General features: G+C 35.8%; 1 protein-coding gene across 1 annotated transcript in view; it reads right to left on the bottom strand.

Annotated features, from left to right (window-relative positions):
• GOLGA4 (golgin A4) overlaps positions 1 to 23083 on the bottom strand; it is a gene marked incomplete at its 3' end in the record, with an annotated part of 38934 nt that extends 15851 nt beyond the window's left edge. Inside the window, exons 1-8 of the mRNA XM_067563923.1 lie at positions 22950 to 23083; positions 20939 to 21126; positions 17431 to 17514; positions 16770 to 16917; positions 9636 to 9814; positions 7849 to 7980; positions 6849 to 7004; positions 489 to 4795 (exon numbers count right to left, since the gene is read on the bottom strand). Of these exons, the coding sequence (XP_067420024.1) occupies positions 489 to 4795; positions 6849 to 7004; positions 7849 to 7980; positions 9636 to 9814; positions 16770 to 16917; positions 17431 to 17514; positions 20939 to 21040 (5108 nt within the window). The remainder of the gene's footprint in view (positions 1 to 488; positions 4796 to 6848; positions 7005 to 7848; positions 7981 to 9635; positions 9815 to 16769; positions 16918 to 17430; positions 17515 to 20938; positions 21127 to 22949) is intronic.
• Positions 23084 to 23611: the final 528 nt, after the last annotated feature.

Raw genomic sequence — 23611 nt, 5'->3', positions numbered from 1 at the left:
AGGCGCCTTAAAGGTGGGCAACCTTTCAGAAGGTAGGTGAAGCACCCAGAATCACATCACTTTTGCAAAACTAGGCCCATGTTGTATGCTGCCTAAATCTTCTTAAGTATCATTTTTCTTAATATCCTTTCCCTATTCTCCATTTTGAGGAAATTAAAACTGTGTGTATATTTTAAGCTGTGTGTTGAGAGGCACTTGTACAGGGAAGCTGCAAAAAACATCACTGAGCCCAAACCAAGCGTGATATATACTGTTTTGCAAAATATTGTACTTTTCTTTGGTTTACGAATTAAACTTATTTTTCACTTGTTTGTGAAACATTACTTTCAAATGCTTTATTTTTTATTTTATTTAAATAAATGCATAGTAAAATGTTAGTCTCTGTTTTACTGGTATAAAATAAGCTTAAAAATATTCATCTTCAAGTTTAAGTGACTAAAGATCATTTTTTTAAAAAAGTTTAATGGACTAAGGAGTATAGAAAGTACCTGATCCTCTGTTCCATTTCTTCTGAAGATTCTTTCTTCATTATATCTAGTTCCTGTTGATGCTCCTTCCGCAAAGTGCGCAAATCTTTCTGCACCTTGCTTATTTCTTTGCACAGTTTCTGCTTCTCTCTCTCAGCCTCCTCCAGTTTAGCTTGCAAGTCCTTTTGCTGAGTCTGCATATCACCAAGTAATTTCTGCAGTTCCAAATTAGATTTAATCTTTTCTTCCGCATTTTCTTCAAAAACTTTCAGCTGGCTATTTCTTTCATCCAACTGCTGCTGGAGTCCTTGCCATTTTTCTTCATATTTCAAGATCGCCTCTTCCATCTCAACTTTGAATGCTTCTTTCTTCTTTATTATATCATCCTCCAACTCTCTTATCTTCTGCTCCAAAGACTGACTCACTTTATCCTTTTCTTGAAGCTTTTTCTGGAAGTCTCCAATCACATTTTCCATATCATGATGTTTTTGTTCTTTGGCTTTTAATTCTTCTCTGATGCTTACTATATCATCACCATCTTGTTTGTGTTGATCCAGCAACAAAGAATATTTCTTATTTTTTTCCTCTCTCTCTTTCTGGAGCCTTTCGATCACAGCTTGTTCTTCTTGTAGCTTTTTCCCAGTACATTCCAATTTTTTTAAAAGTTCCTCCTGTTGGCTTTTCCATTTTAGCTTAGAGTCATTACTTTCTTGTTGCTCATTCTCATACTTCTGCAATAATCCATCCTTATCTGATAAGTCTTTTTGTAATACACTTATTTTCTCTTCATACATCTGTTGTACATTCTTTAGCAAATTAGTTTTTTCTTGCTCTATGGAAGCTTTTACATTTTCTACATTTTGCATCATTTCTCTCTCCAATTCTGCTGGATCTCTTATTAATCTATTTTTTTCTTCTAAAGCCATAATTTTGGCCTCTCTTTCCTGCAGTTTTTGTTCTAAATCTTTTAACTGATTTTCCATAGCTTGCTTAACCTGTTGTTCCTTTTCTTCCATTTGAGAAGTCAACTGCTTCTTAACAGAAGCAATCTTTTGTTCCGCCTTTTTTTTCAGGTCTGCTAACTTAGTAGTGTTTTCTGCATTCATCCTATCTTCCAGCACCTTTAACTCTTCTTCTTTGCTTTTCATCATTTCAGTTTTCATTTGTTCAAATTCTCTCTGCTTTGTATTAAGTTCAGCTTTCATTGAATCCATTTGCTTTTCAAGACTTAGCACTTTTTCTTCAGCCTCCTTGAACCGGTTGTCCTTTTCGACAACTACAACCTCAGCCTTCTGAAGTTGCTGAACCAGCTCTTTTTGTTCAGTGTCTCTTCGTTCATTGTGCCTTTTAAGTTCTTCCATTAAGGAATCATTTTCCACTGTTTTGCGAGCAATGTGTTCCTCTAGCTCGGCAATTCTCGCTGTTTGGATTTTTAACTCTGCGGTTAATTCTCCTTCTTGCTTTTCTCTCCTCCTCTGCTTTTGTTCCATTACATCTTTCAAACTATGTAAATTCCTGCTTTGCTTATCCAGCTCCTCCTTCAGTCGGCTTATCTCTTCATCCTTTTCACCAGCTTGAATATTATTTAATTCAAGCTTGCTTTGTAATTCTTTAATAGTATTGTGATTCTGGGTAAACCTTAATTGTGCTTTTTTCTTCCATTCTGACAGTTTGTTCATCCAGTGGTCCACCTGCTCCAAAGCTGATGCTTTTTCTTGGCTCAGTGACTCAACCCTGGAAGATAATTCCTGCACCTGATTCAATAACTGCAGTTGATCTTCTTGGTGTTGCTTGCTTAACAAAGATATGGCTGCTTCTTTTTCTGTTAAATCTATGCTGTTTTCAAGTTTGACATTTAGTTCATTCAGAAGCTTATTGAGAGCACAGACCTCAGATTCTTTTCCCTTAAGCTCCTCTCTCATTGAAGTGACAACATTAATATTTTCAGATAAATCTTTCCTTAGCTGTGTGATGCAAGTTTCCTTCTCTGTTACAGCCTGTAGCTGATGTCCTCCGTCTTTTTGCAACAGCTCCTTTTCTGTTACAAGTCTTTCGTTGTCAGCTCTCATTAACATAATTATATTTTCCTTATCTTGTAACTGTTGTGTTGACTCCTGCAAAGAGCTACTTAAAGTAGTATGTTGTTCTCTTATTTGTTTAAGTTGGTTTTCTAGTTCAGGAATTTTACAATTTTTAATTAATATTGCATTTTTAATTTTTGTAGTTTGATGTTGACAATCTACAATTCTGGAGATTACTAAATTAATTTTTTCATTACATTTTTCAATTATTTCATTGGTTTTAGCTTGCAATAAAGTATCAGCTTCCTTCTTGTAAATATCTAGCTGTACTGCTAGCTGGCTTGACAACCTCTCAAATTCAATTTGTTTTTGCTGACTTGCCAAGTGTTTATCCTCTAGTTTTTTCTCATAATCCTCACGTTCTTTACTGTATGAAGATGCCAGAGTTTGGAGTTTTTCATCAGATGTTTTTAGCATATTTGTCAGTTCAGTAACTTCAATCTTGTGTTTTTCTTCCATTGCCTTCTGCTCCCTGAGATGTTCCTGTAGTACTGCTTTGTCCTTCAGGGAGTGGCTGAGGTCATCTTCTAGTTTTTCAAGTTGTGCTTTGAGATCAGTTTCACTTTGTGACAAAGTGTTCACCTGTGCCAATAACTGCTTTAGTTGTTCTTGCAATTCATTTAAAGAATCGTCTCTCTTCACTTGTTCTTCCTTCAGCCTTGTTATCTCTGTGCTAGTCCCGTCTTTCTCAGCACTGAAGGTGGCAAGCTTCTGCTTCAGGTCTCCAACTTCCTGATCTTTTTCTTGTAGTTCCATTTCTTGCTTTTCCTTGAGCTTTTCAACCTGCTGATTGAGTTTCTTTTCCCATGTTTGAGCAACTTTTTCTAGTTCCTGCCTATGAGCTTCTGCAAGACTTTCTAGTTGCTCCTTCTGATTAATTTCCAGTTTTGACACAGCATCATTTATTCCAGCTGAGCTGGCATGTGCCATTTCCAGCATTTTTGCATTAAAATGTTTCTCTTTCTGACTGAACTCCAACTGCTTGTTTTCAAATTCTTTTTTCAGTTTAGCTTCTTGGTCTGAGAGTTTCTTCTTGAACATTTCTTGCATCTCTTTTGCTTTTTGTTTAATTTTTTCCATCTTGGTTCCTTGCTGTTCTAAACTATTTTCATATTCAACTTGTAAAGCACTAATTCGCTCATCCTTGGCTGATAATTTCTGTTTGAGTTCTTCCATTTGTTGATTCTGCTGCTTTTTTATTTTTTCAAGTTCATTTTCCTTCTCAACCAAATCTCTCTTTGCCTGATCAGTCTCTGTACCGAGATCTTTCAGTTGAGATTCATACTGTTGCCTTATAGATGTTATTTTCTGCATATTTTCACTGCTCTGCTCTTCCAACTGTTGCTTCAAGTCACATACCTGGGATATATAAGAGTCTAATTCAATCCTAACTTCATTCAGCTGTGATTCAGCTCTTACAATCTGTTCTTTAAGATGTGATTTTTCAGCTTCCACATTTGTTAACTTTTGTTGCAGCTCTGTTAACTGTCCCTCATAAACCTTTGCCTGATCACTTGAATTATTCTGGTGTGACTGGCAGAGATCTTCTAGTTTAGCAGACACTTGTTCATGTTCAGCTTCAGATATTTCAAGTGATTCCTTTAGTTTATGTTCTTGTGCTTTTAATTCCTCCAGATGTTTTTCTTTTTCCTCCAACAGTACCTTGAGTTGGTTAATTTCTTCTTTGTGTGCCTTCTTAATTTCTTGGAGAGACATGTCATGGTCTTTAACCATTATGTCAATTTTTTCCTTGTATTGGTTTCTCTGTTGTTCCAGTTTTGCCTCAGACTCCTGCCTTATTTTATCTAGATCATCTTTCAATACGAAGTGCTCTTGTTCTAGGTCATCATGTATTTTTAGTGCTTTTGATAATTCAAAAGATAATGTTTCTAGCTCTGTTTGTTTCACATCAAGCTTTTCTAATGTTTTTACATTCATCTCTTCTATGTGTGCATGGAAAACTGTCTCTTTTTCTTTTAACATTATATCCATTTCTTGCTCGTGTTTTTCTCTCAATTTCTCTATTGTAGACTGCTGCTGTTGCTTTAAGAGTTGAAGTTTTTCTGTCCAAAGTTCCTCCTGCTGCTGCTTCATGTTTTCTAGCTCTTCCCTGTGTTTTTCAACCATTACAGTGATTTCCTTATTGTGCTTGTTTTTTTCAGACTCTATCAAAATAGTTAGTTCCTCCAACTGTTTTTTGTCATCTTGCGAATACTTCGCAAGGGAACTTTCCAACTCAAGAATTCTCTGTTAAAAGATTTTTAAAAAAGAGGGATGAACAAACAACTTTAATGTACTGCCTACATACTTATTTATCAGATTCACATTCCACAAAATCCAACTTAAAATAATAATGATCAGTAATACATTAAAACAAACAGAATTAATTTGCTTTACGTAAGCCATTCATGTAAGTATTGTCATTTGTTATTAATTTTGTTTCCACTAAATTATATGATAATAATAAAATAAAAAAGTCCTTCTATTTCACTTTTATTAAAAATTTAGATGTGATAACTTGTTTAAAAAGTTTTGAGCAGAAACTGCCTGGGTTGTCAAACGATTTAAAAAAATAATCAAAATTAACCATGAGATTAAAAAAAATAGTACCGATAAACCGCAGTTTTAATTGCACTATTAAACAATAATAGAATACCATTTATTTAAATATTTTTGGTGTTGGGTGTATGTGTGCACACATTGGGGGAGTGCTGTTTCTTTAAGCAGAGCATTCAAGAGCCTGAACACTTTTTCAGCCAGCAGCAGCTGCTGTTGGCAGTATTCACTCTTGAGCCAGCAGCAGCAGACAGGCTCTCCGTTCCCCAACCCCAGCTCATTAGTGACCGGGTACACAGGCGGAAGGAGGGCGACATCCTGATATCAGACCCCCAACCCTGCTCTGCATAGCAGATAGGAGGCAGGTTCCCAGTCCGGTGCCGCTTGGCCAAGGGTGGCTCCATGTGGGGGAGGCGGGGTGGGAACGCAGGAGCAGCAGTACAGGGGTGTGGAAGGAGAAAGTGCACCCCTGCCCTGGAGGCATGTGGCAGTACCCCCTGAGCCTGGTGCCCCAGTGTGTGATTAATGCTCATTATTTTTTTTAAATATGTTAGTTTTGCATTAATCGCATGTGTTAACTATGATTAATTGACAGTCCTAATATTATTTTTTATTACAAATATTTACACTAAAAAAGATGGTGCCATTTACAAGCCGAAGCATGAAGGGACATATAATGTTTGGCGTATCTGGCACGTCAATACCCTGCAATGCCGGCTACAACCGTGCCATGCAAACACTTGTTCTCACTCTCAGGGGACATTGTAAATAACAAGTGGGAAGCATTATCTCCTGTAAATGTAAACAAACTTGTCTGTCTTAGAGATTAGAAGAACAAGAAGTAGGACTGAGTGGACTTGTAGGCTCTAACGTTTTATTTTGTTTTGTTTTTGAGTGCAGTTATGTAAAAAAAATTCTACATTTGCAAATTGCACTTTCATGATAAAAACACTTGAATGAGTGAACTGAAAAATAGAATTTCTTTAATCTTTTTTACAACGCAAATATCTGTAATAAAAATAATATAAAATGAGCACTGTATACTTTGTATTCTGTGTTGTAATTGAAATCAATATATTTCAAAATTTAGAAAAACAAAAAAATATTTATAATAAATTTAAATTAGTATTCTATTATTGTGTAACAGTACGATTAAAATGGTGATTAATCACAACTAATTTTTTTAATCTTATTAATGTGTTTTACGTTAATCATTTGAGTTAACTGTGATTAATTGACATCCCTAGAAACTACCAATCTAGATAAACTCTATGGTGGTTTAGTAACGTGTTAAACATCCAATACATAACAAGTAGATACAATTGTTTTACTCGTAACCTAAAGGAGTAGATCCTTCAAACTCTCACTCAAGGAAAGTCTTATTCACTTGATCATTGGTTATTATTAACATTTATATTGTGATGTCACCAAAAGGCCAAAAAGATTGAGGCCCTTTTTGTGCTAGGCAATATATGCAAAAATTCTACATGGGATACAGGTTCATGCCCTAGGTCTGAATATAAAACAAGCGTATTTCCATGTTCTGCCATTTAACACTCCACAAAATTATCAAATGCAGCATATCACGGCAACAACTTAATATCTGGTGCTGCAAAAATATATGTTTTAAATGTGACAGTCTTTTATCACAATCAATTCACACCATGTCTACCATATCTACCAGCGTGAAGCTGTTAATATGCAGAAAAGAGTTTGGTTAAAATATCAAGGATATTTTACTCACAGTTCTAAATGTCTGTATTTCTTGCTGCATGTCCTGAAGTTTCTTCTCACACTCTGATTGTATTGCTTTTTTCTGCAGCTCTATTTCTTCTAAGGCCAGGGATTCCTGTTGCTCTTTTTCTTGTACGGTCCTTAAACACTCCCTTTGACTATTTTCCTGTCAAAAATTATGAATAAAATAATATTGTACAAAAATCATCTCCAATAAGTAAAACTTTTTACGCCATAATGAGATGAGCAATGAGCAAGAGAAAAGGGAATCATATTTCAAGGGATTATATTAACTACACTTTCTGCACACAATCTACTTTGTTTGTCATACCATCAAACAAAAAAATGTGTTCCATAAAGATCTTTTGCAAAATATCCCCCACACCTGCAGAGAATAGAACATTTTTCCAGGTCAATAGCTACCAGCTTACATATTTATAATCCACTATCTTCTGTAGAATCTATGCTTTAAAATAAAAATTAAGCTTCTAACCTTTATGATTGAAAAAACAAATCTTAAAAATGTGAACTAAGTGTTAATGTAATGTAATTATAGGCATGTCAATCCAAGGATATTAGAGAGACAAGGGGTAGGTGAGATAATATATTTAATTGGACCAACTTCTGACCTTCAAGGTCTGTGTGGCTTCAGGGTTCTATGTGGCTCAAAAGCTTGTCTCTCTCACAACAGAAGCTGGTTCAATAAAAATATTGCCTTACCCACCTTGTCTCTCGAAATGGGTATTATTAACACAGTTGCAGTTGCAGGCCAGTGCAAGTGACTATCTCAATTAAGCAACAAGGCATATGAAGAGCAGCTGTAGTGTCCCATACTGAATATCTTGGATTCCTGGATTGTCTGGGATACCCTTACCCTTACCCTGGGTCAATGGGAATTACTGAAAGACAGTGAGGTTTAGTGGATGAGACATGGGTTTGCCATATTAGACAGACTTCTATTCCCACCCAACTCTGTCAGAAGTAACCTTGTACATTTTAGGGATGCTTACAAGAGTTGCCCTCATCTGCTCCTGAAACTCCTTTTCTTGAGCCTGTAATTTCTCATTTAGCTCCTGCTCTTTGGTAGCCAGTTCTTTTTTATGCAATTTCTCTAGCTCAGCAACACGCTCTTCGGAAGACTTCTGTAAACCAAAGTCAGAGAAATTGATTATTTCTCATACAGAGGAGGAACATTGCAACTGTGAATAGCAAAGGGAATTGTCTAATTGCTTCCCTTTAATAGGCAGCACGTTACTCAATGTGCATAAATAAAAATTATATATAAAAAGAATAATCCCAATAAAGTTTCCAAAATGCTTCTCCATTCTATCAGCTCATCCACAGTGCCAGTCACAGAATAATCAGATTCTGAGGTCTCTCCCAACAGTGTTCCCAAATCCACTTATGGCTTTAATTTTGTTTTAAATTGGAGAAAATTCTCTCACAGCTTTTGGATACGAGTTTCTGTCTGTAACCCCCTTTATATGCTAAGCAAGTCAATTTCATGAGCCAACAAAGCTCAACTGGTGAAATCACAGCCAGAAATCCTATTTAGCCAGATTTGAAGATCTACCCAGTGGGTAAATCATTTATGTAAACAAGTTTATAACTGCTCCCCCAACTACAAACCACATTCACCTAAAACAGTGGTTCTCAATCAGGGGCACACTTACCCCTGGGGGTACACAGAGGCCTTCTAAGGGGTTCATCAACTTATTTAGATATGTCTAGTTTTACAAAAGGCTAAATAGAAATCACTAACAGTCAGTACAAACTAAAATTTCATACGATTCATTTATACTGCTCTATATACTATACACTGAAATGTAAGTACAATATTTATATTCCAATGGATTTATTTTATTATTATACGGTAAAAGTGAGGAAGTCAGCAATTTCAGTAATAGTGTGCTGGAACACTTTTGTATTTTTATGTCTGATTTTGTAAGCACATAGTTTAAGTGAGGTGAAACTTGGGGGTACACAAGACAAATCACACTCCTGAAAGGGGTACAGTAGTCTGTAAAGGTTGCGAGCCACTGACCTAAAACAATATATTAGAACTATAGTGAGACAAATTATTACCACAGCAAAGCTAATAATATAATACCACCAGAAATTGCAATTTAGAGCTGTTCAAATTGAAAATTATTTGGAAGATAAGATGAAGGAACACGGATTCATATCTGAATATGAGAATGAGAGAATATGAGAATCTGAAATGAGAGTTTTTATGGATTCAGACCATATTCTAAAAAAGCACACACTGTGGCAGAGTTCAAAAATCTTCAGATCTGTTAGGCTAAAGATGTTCAATAAAAAGTACTGTATTTTAAAAATCATAAACATAATGGAGACAAGTAGAATTAATATGTTGACAGTACTCAGTTTTCTTTTGTAACGAATAGCACTGGGATACTTTAAGAAGCCAGTAGAAAAGCAAAGACTATCATGAAAATTTCTGGTACACTGCCAGAAACTCTGATTAAAAAGTGTGTAACCATGACATCAGTTCTGAGCAGTGTGTGTGCATTTTCTTTAACATAGTAATTTTAAGCTTCCAAAGGCTGCCAGAGAAAGGGACAGATGAATTTGGGAAGGTTTATGTTGTCATTTGTTTAAAATACTGCAGTAATTTATTATTGAAAGTGTCTGTCCTTAGAATTTAAATTTTTCTTTTTTAATAGTGAGAAGTTTAAAAGAAGCCCTGATATGTTAAAACATTTTACAATCAAACCTTTTTTAAATTAAAGCTTTACTTTAAAACAACTGAGACATACTCAGCCTTAACTTTTACCTTCATAATCTCAACCACCTCCTGCTTCACCCTGGTTAACTCCTGTTGAAGGTTTATACGTTCTTCCTCATTTGTTTTTTCTATGGCTTTGATTTTTTCATCCATCTCTGCTTGCAACTTTTTCCGTGCTTCTTCTGCCTTTTGGGCTGTGCTCAGAGCCTTCTCAAGCTCTTCAAATGCTGTAAGAAGGAAAACAAAAAAAATATTTGATATGCCAGAAACAATTATATTCCTATATACGTTACACACCAGATAGAAGAATCTAACCCTAAGAATCCGCTGTATGCTCACATGGGCTCATTATTGGGAAGGGGAAAAGAACAGACCAGTAGCTTCTACTTCCTAGACCAATGATGCATTTAGGTTACTATACAGTCTGTATCTTCTACTTGCTCCAACAGTTTCATAAAGAAATGCACCAACATATAAAACCAGAGCTGTTCCTCTTGCTTCATATCCTGACTAATCGAAAAGGACTGAATAATGCTCCATGAAGAAAAGGTAACTTATTACCCGCTTATTTTCAAATAAATCTTCCACTAAAATTATAAGTAGAAGTAGAAAGCTAGGAATATAAATCCACTTTTATTTAACCATAGAAAGAGTTCTGTCCTTTTAGATTAAGGAAGAACAATCCCGGTATATTTTATATACCACAGGGTGTTTGTCAGTTTATCAACTGAGATCTGTAAGACTGAAATGTTTTTAAACTTTGCAAATTAAATATCAGAATAAAAACATTACTTTTAACTGATGTTTTACCTCCAAAAAACTCAGCTAGTACTAAGAATAAGCCCACAACAGATACCCAGCACAGAATATTAAAATACAATAGTTATTTAAATTTATACATGCTAATTTGTTCTCTTGAACAAATTCTGAATATGTTGTATAGTCCAAATACAGAGAGTGGTCACCATTTAAAAATAAACATTTTCCAACTGTTAAGACACAATAGTATCAGAGATATGAGAGTTATTTCCTAGTCTAGGTATTCTTAATATATTTTCTGCACTTCATACATAATAATTTAAACATATCAAGAAGTCAAATTTTTGTGTTAAATGCTACAAAAGTACTGAATAATCACATCTGGTTACGCAGAGGATTCCTTTAAAATTAATTAAATTAAATTAATGCAGTGGAACCAGGATTTGATCCTTACTAGGGAATCTATGTTTCTGACTGTGATAATGAATATGGGGCTCGCTCTGCTGCAAAAGCACATAAAAAAGATAACCCATTTTTAAAATGGGTTCATATATAGCTAATTGTTGGTACAGATTAGTAGAACCTTATTTGCAGCACTTTTGTAAAACTCAACTCCAAGGTGTAAATCTTAGACATTTCTAATCCAAAGCACCTAAAAAACAGCTCAACTAAAATCTTGGCTAAATATTTGGATACTTTTTTAAGAGATAATGATTTTCCCCAGTGTTCTAGCTTCTCTTCCCCTTAATAGTAATTTTCTTTCAACAGGACAGGAGCTCTCTGGGTTTCTTTGCTTCACCCTTAATCTACCATGGTTCAGATTGAGCATAATAATGCCTCTTATTCTGCAGACAGAACAAACTATTACATATTGTGAAATAGTTACAATTCTTATCCAATTATTGTTATGTTTTTCAGTTCCTCCAGATATTTTACTCAGACCAGGAGTTCGAAAGGTGAAAGACACTGCATTTATTACCTTTAAATATAAAGCTTTTAATTATAATCAACATTTCTGAGCCTACTCCTGTTGATAATGCATTTTCAAGTGACTTATTTTCTTAAAATAATTATATTCACCCAAATTATGACCTTTTGGAGTGAATTTCTTGAGGAAGCTTTTTCCTGGGTCCTCACAATGGAACTAGAGAGTGATTTTTTTTCCTGACAGTAGTGAAACACAGACTCAGATTTTTTTTAATCTCCATCCTGCTTTAATGATCAGAAGAACTGAAGTGTTTAAATACATTATAAATGTTAAAAACACTGGAGATCTTTGTTTTGGTTTGGTTTTTTTAAATATAGAGTATAAATATCTTGTTTTGGTTTGTTTTTTCTTAAACCAGAATGGAAACACAGACTGTGCTCAATCAGCGCTGCAAAAAAGAGGTTGCCAGTGCTCTACTCCAAACAATTCTGCTAGTGCAGAGACCCCAGCCCACCCAGGCATGCGCCTTCTCCATATCCCCTCTTTCACATTCCTCCACATTCCCAAGCTAGTACATATAAATCAAGTATGGATACAGCCTGCACTGGTGCACATGGGGGGGCCAGAGTGATCTCCTTACCTTTCTCCTGCAAACCCATGTACAGCCAGCTATAGTCTGTCCTTAAGTCTTTACAAAGGGTATCCACACTGCCATGTCACAAATTACTTTTTAAAAAAACAAAACAACTTTTACCAGAAATGGGTTCAGAAATAAAAACTGCAGTTAAAAAATTTGAAATGTATTCACTTTTTATTCATAAGAACTTCTCACACTTTCGACTCTTGGGCTGAGTAATATACACTGCAATTTCATTTAAGCAATTTTTTACTTATTGGGGGGAAGTGCATTTGCCATAGACTGCAGATCTATCAAATAAAAGATTTCAAGTTCACAATAGGAGTGACTACTAAAATTTAGCAGTTTAGCAACATGCAGTAGGCCAGCTCCATCACCATAAGCACAAGCACAATGCTAAGGGGAAAGCTGGAAAAGCTGCTGAATAAAAGGTCAAGAGGACATGATAGCACAAAAAGCAACACTTCACAGGAAGACACTCGGTTCTCTAAAAGTGAAATTATATGTATCTCAGGCACTTTTGGCATTTAAGCAAGAACATAATATTTTTATTCGAGGTAATTAATTCTAGTGTAAAGTGACATACAAGTGATAATTTCAAACCAGCAGGAGGTTCAACTAGCATTCTTCCAGTTAAACAAAATATTGACCAATTCTGCACCTATCAAAACTTTTTTGATTCTACTGAAGCTATAAAACTATAACATAAGCCTTGTCTGTTCATTAAAACATCTCTAGGCTGAATCCAGAATGCAAATTTATTATCTTTGTCCTTCCTCCACTAGCACAGCAACTGCTAAAACAGACCTAAATACAAGCATTCTAAATAACATTGAAGTTAATCCTTTAATATATCTTGACAAAACAAAGATCCAAGAAACACAGCAAACAATACTGTAAATCAGCCTTGCAAAATCCCACTTATCTGCTCACCCTGGTCAAGTAGGAATCTTTTCTGACCAGTGTGACTAAAGCCATCAATTCTGCAGAATCAAAGCTTTCATTTTTAAAACAGTTTGTGTTAAAGGAAAAGTAGGGTACTTTTATTATTATTACCACTACCACCAAGTTCTTTACAATTTTTTAAACACTGCTCTACAACAGTAACTACACATGGTAAAAATGTCTAATTTTTTTTTTTTAATTTAATTTAATGTCAGTCTGTATTAAGAAGGGTTCCTGATAACCAGTATCTCAAGAGTACAGATAGGGATAATCTTTAACCAGAGTGCCACCCAGCGGTGAAAACTAGAGAATACAGCACTGAGCATGGACATCAAATAGACTGGGAAAATATAAATTTCATCTGTTTCAACCAACTCACTAAATGCAACTGCAGAGAACAGGCAACTAAAATAAGCAGTATGACAGTTAAGATCGATACATTTATAATGATTGTTTTCTGCATTTAAACTAATATTAATAAATGCATATATTAGAATTCTTATTAGGCATTCTTTTGCTCTCTGTAAACCATGAAGTGTAAATTAAATTGTCAAAATGAATACCATTATGACCTACAAAGAGATGGCAAAATAAAATTATGTAATATGTCTAGTAAAGGCAAAAATAATTGCATTATTCACTTGGCACAAAAATAAATTAATGTCTTTAACATTACTATACTGTTCAAGATGTTGAATGATGAGGATTTAGGCCAAATATTCAATAATATGTAAGAGACTGAGGTTTTCAACTGCAAATTTACGAACACCAGACTACTTTTGATAAATTGTAACTTGATAGCCAAATATTGCAAGTATTTAAAAAGTTAGTTACAATTCATTTAGGTAAGAGGACTGAAGTTTGACATTGCCTGAGAAGCATAGAATTTACTTTGTAGAGCCTGGTCCAAGCACCCATTGTGTGACGTAAGAAAAGAGAGCCCTTACCCCAGTCCTGTTCATACAAGGCTTGGGAAAGGCACCATGATTCACTTATTGGCATGTGTGGATGCACAAAAATAAGATGCTTTGTGAGATTTCAATATAATGCACCCCTGACTACAAAGAGTTGAACTGTAATTATCAAATAGGGAGACTTACATAAGTGTGATTTTATGTAATATTTATTTACAAAATAAGCTTATATATCATGTTGCTAACATAACCGTACATAACAGTGAATAGTCACCAGTTTAAGTCAATTGTATCAAATGAAATAATGGCTCATTTAATCAAGGTCGTCTAATTAAAATGATTGTTTAACTATAAAGGAAAAGCTACAAAGGAAAGAAAGTGAACAGGTTTATGGTTCTAGGCAAGTTAAAAATACAGCCTGATATATAACATGCTGTATTTAAACAGATAAAATATCACTATGAATGATACAGTATATATACACAAGTGTAAAGAAATAAAGCTTGCACTTATCTTAGTCAAAACTTACTTAAAATAAAACATTTTCTTTATGGAAATATTCACGTTCCCTTTTGGTAAAGTATCAATACTTTGTGAAAATAAGCAAATCTAGGAATATAGACATTCACCAAAATTGGTAACATGGTGAAAAGAGTAGGGCATGGGCCTTCAAAGACTTAGTGTGCTAAACAAAATTTACAGGCCAGTGATAAATGCATGTAACAGTCATATTACAGTCATTATGGCAGAGAGCTGTGGCCTAAAAGCGATGTCAATTGCTCTATTACCATCAGTAATAAAGTAGTTTTACAATGGATGGTTATAGTAATTTAATGCTGTTAAATCAAACTATACTTTAAATAGTGTGTGATACCTTCATCTTAAACTGAAGCTATACCTCAACATGACTGATCTTAGTCTTCGTCCCAAATGATTTTCTAGAATGCACAAAGCAAGGCACTATCAAGGAAAACTGAATAAAGGGAAAAAGCACAGGAACACCTCTCAGACCTATGAGTAACAGAACTTTGCTGTACTCTAATTTGATTACTAGTTTTCCATCAATGGAAACTAGGACCCAGTACGACACAGAAAATGGTGCCATAGCCAAAACCATTCTTATTTTTAATAGCATGTTCAACAGTAGAACACTGTGCCCTCAGACCCATAGAAAGGTCACTATAGTGGATGCATATGCTTAGGTGCTAACAGGATTGATACATCAAAGTGATTTGTGGGTGTATTGTGTGTGTTGGTGGGGGGTTGTTGGTTGGGTTTTTTGTTTTGTTTTGAGGATGAGAGGGGTGTTTGTTTATTTGAGTTTTTATGTAAAAAACAGATTTGGGGTGGAAATTTCACTTTCCCAAAATGGTGTTCAGCATAACACACCCTGTAAGTCAAACTGTGTGCATCACCAAAATAGTTAATTTTGTGAAGTACCAAGGGAATCATCTCTATCCTGTTTTGAAGCTCCAAGTAAGTAAGCCAAAAGAAGAAGTTATTTATGGACTAGTCTCCACATTACAAGACATACAACTGGTTTCAATTGCTTCAATGCTGTTCTATTTCAGATATCTAAAGTAAAATACTTCATACCTACAGACGTATTAATTAAAGCATATTTTTCCTGCTAAGAGAAGTTAAAATACTAACAACTAAACTGTAAGCACATAGTTAAAGAAATGTTACTGAAAGAAAATACTACAAATTAAGCACTATGGTCTCTGAAAAACATTATCTGAGGCAAATTTTATAAAAACCTGAAGTTAATATTTGCTTAGTCTTGAAGTCTGGATTTTATAAAGCTAAGATAAAAAAAACCTAACAACTGGAAAAGTGGGTTTTCTAAGCCAGTTGTTTGTGTTTTCACAGTTTTCCAAAGGTTTGCTAATAGATCATCATCTATGGAATTATATTTCTTTTCTGTTTATCTTTTCTGGCTTTAGGTGCTCAATCAGCTTCTTTGCACATATATGATTTACTCATGTAAATCCATCTTTATAGCGCAAAGTTCTGTTCTAATTTTACCTAGATATAAAGCGAACTGCAATAAAATGTCAGATTCTAAACTTCTCATTACAACTTAGAAATAAAATACACATTACAAATATATTGTATGCATATTAAACTATTTTTTCATCAGCTGCATTAAATGCAACTTTCAAGGTGAGATTTCTGAAAATGATTATAAAGCAAACTGAATGCAAATAAAACTAAACCTATAAGCTGTACTGTACAAGGTCTCATTTTGTTCATTTTGTTTTCCAAGGAATATATTTCCAAGGAATACAGTTTGGCCTGTTACGCTAATACTACATTATCATGCACATTTAGCCATGTTATCCAGTTTCTTATTAAAGCTAATTGAAATGTGTATATAACAAATCAGTTTAAAGCCTGGAACAAATAAATTATGCTTTGTGTTTATGTTCAACTAGAAATAAATTAGCAGATGCTTCTGATAGTAGTACTTGGAGGCGCCATCATAGGTTTTCACCTAAAATGTAAAAGCCTAACTTGTTTCATCCTCTTCCCCACTCCACTCCCATGTGTACATTCTCTCCTACAGTTAAGACTACAAAAAATATTGGGAAAATATGGACTACACATCAGACAAAAATGCACTTATTTTTCCCCTCCAATTTTCTATGCTGAAAATTATACACACCCAGTAAATCACAGCAATCTTTCCCGCTGCAAAAAGAGAGAGGCACGGTTGTCTTCCAGCAATATTTCATCATTGGATTAGTGAATGTGGATGTTAAAAAAAAACAATACGAAATGTTCTCAACCTCTGGCTATCTGTGGAGGCAGAGACCATATTGAAGTTTCTTCTTCTACATAGCAGTGATGTTAGTAGGAAGGGGTGGAGGAACACTAGCAGGACAGGGAATTGTTTTAATACCAAGATGAGATGACTGATGAGAGAATGCAGATGGGTTATGCTGAAATTTTTTCCTATTCAAACATAAAAGCCAATAATCTCCAGAATTCCTTACCAGCTTTTTCAGATTTTTCTTTCTGTTCTCGTAACTCCTCGCCTTGGGTAGTTATCTGCTTGATATGAGCACGCAGCTGGGCAATTTCCTCCTCCTTCATTTCCAACGTTTCATGCATTTGTCGTTTTGTCTCTGCTATTACCATGCCCTAGGTAAGAAGTGTTTAAGGTGAGACTAATACATAAATACATAGCTTATGCCAAAAACAACTTCACACCAGGACACAACCCATAAGGATCATTGCAAACCTCATTGCCTTCTGTTCTTAGACCTTGTCTTCTCTAACCAACATAAGCAGTTTTAGATACTATTTTTCTCATAACCTACTATTATGACTATTATTTAGTTAGAAATTAACCTAAACTACTAATCACTATACTGGCTTTTAAATACACATCCTAAGCAGCACTAACTATTCTTGCAACACTGAATCTGACCAACCATACAAAGCATTTACAAAATATAGCCTTCTATCACCAACTTAACTTTTAATGAGCAAACAAAACACTATGAATCTGGGATGTAAGCTAAAACCAAACCACTACTAAGAGCAGCTGTAATAGAATTGGAAGTCAGGTAATTTGAGCTTGTACAAATTTTATTCAAATACGATCATGCACTAGCCATATTGACAGTTTAAAGAAAAACATGCCTTATTTACCTTATCTTGTTCTAGCTGCTCAATCAAATTCTTTGCATGGTGCAACTGAGTAATCAGTTTAGTTTTCTCAGCCATGTGAAGTTCCTGAAAAACCAGAAGAGACGGAAAAGAACTAAAGCATTCCCATCTATAAGAAAAAGTTTCCTCTTCTGACAGCTTCAAGTTTGGATAACATAAGCAAAAGTCCCAAAATGTGAGACAGATAAGGAACAAGATTTTGTGCTGTTTCTCTAAGTAGCCCATCACACAACTCACAGGCCCAGGCAAGGTACTTGACAGTCCCCCCATTGTAGCTGAAACATCCCAGTGGTGGTCTAAATCAGGGCAGCCTCCTGAGGCTATCCTGTGGGTGGCACTGTTGCCCAGAATATCTGTAGTCACATGCTACAAACCCACCCCTGACATGCCGACCCCACCCCCATACTAGGGCTTGCAAGTGGGTCTGAGGAAGGCAGCATTACAGCTACCTTCCACAGTTCTTGTGCTGGGGGAATCCTTCCCTGTGCACAAAGGCCCGTTTACGTTACTCCAGCCCTTTTGTTGCTCCAGCCCTTTTACTTGGTAGAAAGGGGACAGGGTGAGAATCTCAACCAAGGAATGGAAACAAGATTCAAATTCTCTCCTCTCTGAAACAAAATAGGCAAACTAGTATAAATACATTCTGCACTTATTAAGAAATCCCATGTTTATTCTGATATACTGAAGAAAATTTGAATGCAGGAATTTTATATTTATCCATTTCTTTTCTTCATACCAGCTATTTTTATAGGAGAAATTCCTTTCATTACACTACGCCTCAAAATATTTAATATTTCACCGTGCTCTTGCTTTAGTTAACTATTATCAAACTTCTTCTATATCTTGATAAGTTCTTTCAGACATGAACCAGCACGTTTTTATTTTTTCATTTTTGTGCAGTATTCTGTTCTGATTACTATATGTCTAGGTTCTCCACTGATCCTTGTAATCATCATTCAAGCTACGTAAACATTAAAATAGGGGAAATTAAAGCAGACCAAAAATATTACAGTGATTAAATTTCTGACTTACAAGGAAAAATTCTGAGACGGGTGATATACTTGTGACAAAACATTTTAAAATGAGACTTTTAAAAAATTTAGTTAAGGTAGAGTTAATAGTGTAAACATCAACTAAAAACACTATTAGAACTTTGCAGTTTTAAGGTACTAAATGTTTGAAAGCTAGGAAATTTGAAATGAAGGTTCTGCAAACAAACAACCTAACCTTTGACTCCATATTCCTATCATCAACCCAACTATTGGAATACTGGTCTATTCACTTTTCACATCTGACTATAAGTAAAAATACTTGTACTTTGATATGTGTCAAATGTATATTTTGGTGATTGTGGTATGCTGGTGTTTGAGTTGAATGGATGGGATAAATTCAGAGAAAGGGGGCTTGTGAGAGGGGTTGTGTAAGAGCCTCCCTCCCAGCCCACCACTCCCTATGTTCAGACGGGTTGGAGTATTCCAGAAAAAGAGGCCGCTTCAGCCCCCTCCCATCTGAGCACAACTACAGTGAAGGACTCCACACTGCCACCAGCACAACAAAATAAAAAATGGGGCTGCCATGGTTACAATGACCTGCTGGTAAGAGGTTTGCATGTGAAAACGTTGGCGTATGAGCAAGAACTCAGCACAGTAGTTCTGGACACCAGTAGCTACCTTTGGTAAAGCGTAGTGACTGATGGCATCAGCAGGAACTGCTTTTGCTTAACTGTTGGTTCAGAGAGCCTGCACTTCCTCTGTACAGCAACAATCCTCTGACCTCTTCTGAGATCTCTCCTCCTTTGCCCCAGCATTTGCAATGACCTCTTAACATCTTTCGTCCCCGACTGCTCACCCTGCACAAAGGCCTATGAAATAGCTATAAGGAAACTCTTTGCCCCCTGGGTCCCAAGGATCCTCCTGTTAAGACAATCATCACCCAAGGCTCCTCATGCACATCTACAGATGGAGGAAGATGGTAACTGAATGTGTGATTGGTTTAACCTACATCAAGATGGGAGATGAGCCTTCTACAGGGAAGGGGCAAAATTTCAGGGATAATGCCAGAAGCAGCCATGGGGAGAGAATAACGGGAGGCTAGGCTGCAGGCATGGGACCCATCAAATCCTAGCTGTGGACTGCTTTCCCTTAAAGGATTCCTGTAAGTCTTTATTTACTTTGTTAAGTGCTTGACCTCAGGTGAAAAATGTTACAGAAATATCACTGGCATATACTACAATACTGGTGTTGCATGCAATATTGTGCAGTCACATCTTTGTTTCCTGTGGCATCTTGGCACAATTGCTGCCTGGTATTTTGTATTACTCAATTTAATGACCCATGCTGTGATGCTGTATGATTAAAGATAACCACTTCTATCACTGATATTACCACCGTTATATACTTCCATAAATCTCGTACAAAGTGTATCATATATGATGTCAATGGAAAAGGTAATCTGTCAAGTATGATTATCCTGGTTACATCCATGTATCATCTTTGTATCTGAAGTTATGAATATTGGCTATGTACTTGATCTTAAACCTGTGTTGTATTCCTGGGTGACACCCAGCAGATGGATTTACATCAGGGCTAGACAGCTATGTGCTGATGGTCCATCAAGGACACTCAGCTCTCATAACAGGCCATTGAAAAATCTTATCCCGCCCAGTAGCCTTTTCTTATGGATGCCTCAGTGGCCACCTCTTGTGATTCAGTAAGGACATGTGATATGCTCATGTGACCGTGGATTCCATCCTGGGCCAGTTAATTTCCCTTCACCAAGGTTGTGGGCTTTGTTCGGAACAGTAAATTTCCAGGTACATGGCAGAGGATATAAAAAGACAGTTGAGACAACTCCATGTTGCCTCTTTCCTGCTCTGATTCTCTGGACTGAAGATTTACAACTAAAAGAGGCATCCTGAACTATGGACTAAGAACCTTCCAATCTTTTGGAAGTTACCAGAGAGACTTTACAAGCCAGCAGTTTATTTCATCACTGCTACAAATCTGATATAAGGATTTTGCAATCATTTGTACATACATGATCTATTAACCATTTATAACTCCCTTCTTTTCTTTTAATAAATCTTTATTTAGTTACTAAAGACTGGCTGACAATGTTATTTGGGTAAGATCTGAGATTCATACTGATCTATGGATATGTGTCTGATCCTCTGGGATTAGAAAGAATCTCACATATGTTGAAATAGGTTTTTAATAACCTCTCACTATATTAGATTGGGTTGCCTGGATGGGAGCCAAGGGCCAGAATGATTAAAGAGGACTGTGTTTGGCTTCTGGTTAACCAATGTGGTACTGCAGAAGCTCTTTTGTTACTGGTTTGGTGAATCTAATTATAGAATAAACCACCCAGTTCTGGGGATTGTCTGACCTATTTCTTGCAGTCTGCCCTGAGTGTGGCACTATCACAGTGATACCAGAACTCTTGCACTACATTAGCTGATATCTATCAAAAGTTAGGGTTTTCTTCATACCTTCATTTTCTCTAATTCCTGGAGTCTCTCTTCTAGTTGTTCCTGGAGTGCTTCTTTCTCATTGGTTAGCTGTGCAGAGCGTTCCTTGTGCGACCGAATCATCTCTTTACATCGCTGAAGCAAGTTCTCTTGACGTTTCACTCTCTGATTAAGAGTTTCTAGTGTTTTTGCAGAATTTCCATCACTCTCTACAGATAACATAGCACCATTACTACAAGCATGACTTTTTCAAAATATGGATCTTTTATTATAACCCCTTGTTAAGACTCCTTGTAATACTACTAAAATGACCAACTACCTAGACAGACATTCTGGATACAAGCAGACAACAGGGAAAGCAACTGAAGCAGAATAATGCACCAAAAAGCAACAACAGTGATTTTTAACTACAAGCAGAAATTACAAAATAATTTACAAAACAAAAATTTACAAAACAAATCAACAACATTACAACTGAATTTAGAGTTACTTTTAGCCATCTGCAAAACTATCACTTACTATAAATGTTTTCAAGATCCAACAATAATGTGTTTGTGTACACACACACACACACACACACACACACACACACACACACACACACACACACACACACACACACAGAGTTTTGTTCTCAAAGCTCTTTTCCAGTTTCCACTTGACAATGAGGACTAATTCTGGGTCAAATAAATGTAAAGATTTTTTCATTGACTTCAATAAGTGCACAGAGCCAAGTTGAATGCACTTTCATTACATAGAATGAACCATCAGTACACCACATTTATAATAAATCACATTTATTTCTAAAACAGCCCTCCACAAAGGCTCTTGGGACATAATAAATGAACATAATAAAACCATTTCTAAAATAATTCACTTTTAACAAGATGTTTTTAAATAACTAACTAACTTGAGAGGTCTGATTCACCAAAAATGGAGAAGAAAGGAACAACAATGCTCTTGAGACCACAATGCCAATTTTATTGGTCACAAGAGAACCTCTGTCACAAGGACATCATATGATTTTAAGGTGCAAACCTTACACAGGTTGTACAATCAAAATATATTAACACCACATCCAACAAATTTTCCATGCAAATAGCGTGATTAAATGACACCAAGATTCTTAATCTGGCCTTTTGCCTCAAGTAGAATATCCTCAACAAGCAGAGATGTAAATGTGAAGCAAACCATTTCATGTAGAAGAATTCTTTCTAGCTCCAAGCACCCAGACTTCTGTTTTCGTAGGGTGGCGTATGATCTAGTTTAAAAGTATCCAGTTGGGAATATTGCTCAAGGGAATTTTTAAAAAAAATAAAAACCAAAACACCAGTGAAGTCTTTTGGTCACAAAAGTTACAATCCAGGAGCAATCATTTCAAAAGCAGATGGGAAAGCCAGAAAAACTGAATCAGGAGATCATTCATGAACCTAGCCAGCAATCCTCAGGAAAGGGAGAAATGAGACAGGGTAGTACCACTCGAGAACCCAGAGATGGTCCTTGATGGATTCCAAAAAGAAGACAGTAAGGATTGGCAGCACTCTCCACTTGCTAACAAATGATTTTTTAAGAAGCCAAGATGGATCTGAAACTCAAGGAACCTGTATAACCATTGACATAGTCCTCAAAAGCAGGTTAAATGCAACCACGGGGAAGCAGTCCTCATAGAAATCAAAATGCCAGGGGAAAAAAAAGCATGGGGCCAAACTTATCCAAGAACCATACCATAAAAATCATAGCAAATCAAATTGATAAGCTACTATGGTATGAGGCAATTTGGATTAATCGGACTACAAGTGATTTCATTTGTACGGTTTCTCAAAGTTTCTATGACTGACAAATAACATGTCTGAACTTGAGTCTTTACTCCCTCAAACTTCTTAGCTGCGATATTTTGAGACAGACTGTCTCCCTCTGCAAGAATTTTTTTTTTAATTACACTAGCTTGGGTTGCTACTGCTGAGACTCTAACCATCATAACTGCACCACACTTTCGGACCCACTGTCCAAAATTTTTCTGAAAAACACCTACCAGTACCTCCTTGCTCCAAAACATTTTCTGCATTGATTTCTTTTGTTGGACTTTGAACTTGTGGTTCAGTTTCAGTATTTGTCTCAGGTAGATCAGTGCTTATCTGGCCATTCTGTAATCGCTGCTTCAGCAAAGATACCTAAACAAAATACCCATTTTGTTAAAAAGTAAGCAGTATTATGGTACATGTACATTCTTATATGTTTTTCTTTCGAAATGGAAAGAAGCTTTAATTAAACTGATATCTCAGTACTACAGAAAACAAATTCTCTTTGATAAGATGTTCACATTAATCATTGTTTTTCTCAAATCATAAAAACACAACCATTCTTATATGCGGCGAAGCAAAAAAAGTGGGATATATTTCCAATATCGTCTTTGTATAAGTGTTGTGAAAACTTACCAGCCCAAACATCTGCTCACACCAGGCCCCTAGTGATAAATCCGATATTTTACTTGCCATCAGAAAACAAATGCATTTCTTGTGTGAATGAGTTTGCAAAGCTGCTCTTTATCACCACAAACAAACATTAATTGTTATAAAAAACCTGTGAAGCTAAATGCTACTATTAAAGAAATGAAATTATGTCATTTCTTTATCAAACCTTGAATACTACAGGCTATCATTGTTGGCCAAAATCTTGTTTTTGAAATATATGTAA

The sequence above is a fragment of the Emydura macquarii genome, unplaced genomic scaffold (genome assembly GCF_026122565.2).
Source record: "Emydura macquarii macquarii isolate MOO-44397 ecotype Brisbane River unplaced genomic scaffold, CSIRO-AGI_Emac_v2 contig_2629, whole genome shotgun sequence".
NCBI classification, from domain to species: domain Eukaryota; kingdom Metazoa; phylum Chordata; order Testudines; family Chelidae; genus Emydura; species Emydura macquarii.
Note: the sequence above shows the minus strand (reverse complement) of the source record. Positions and strands in the feature narration are given on the sequence as shown.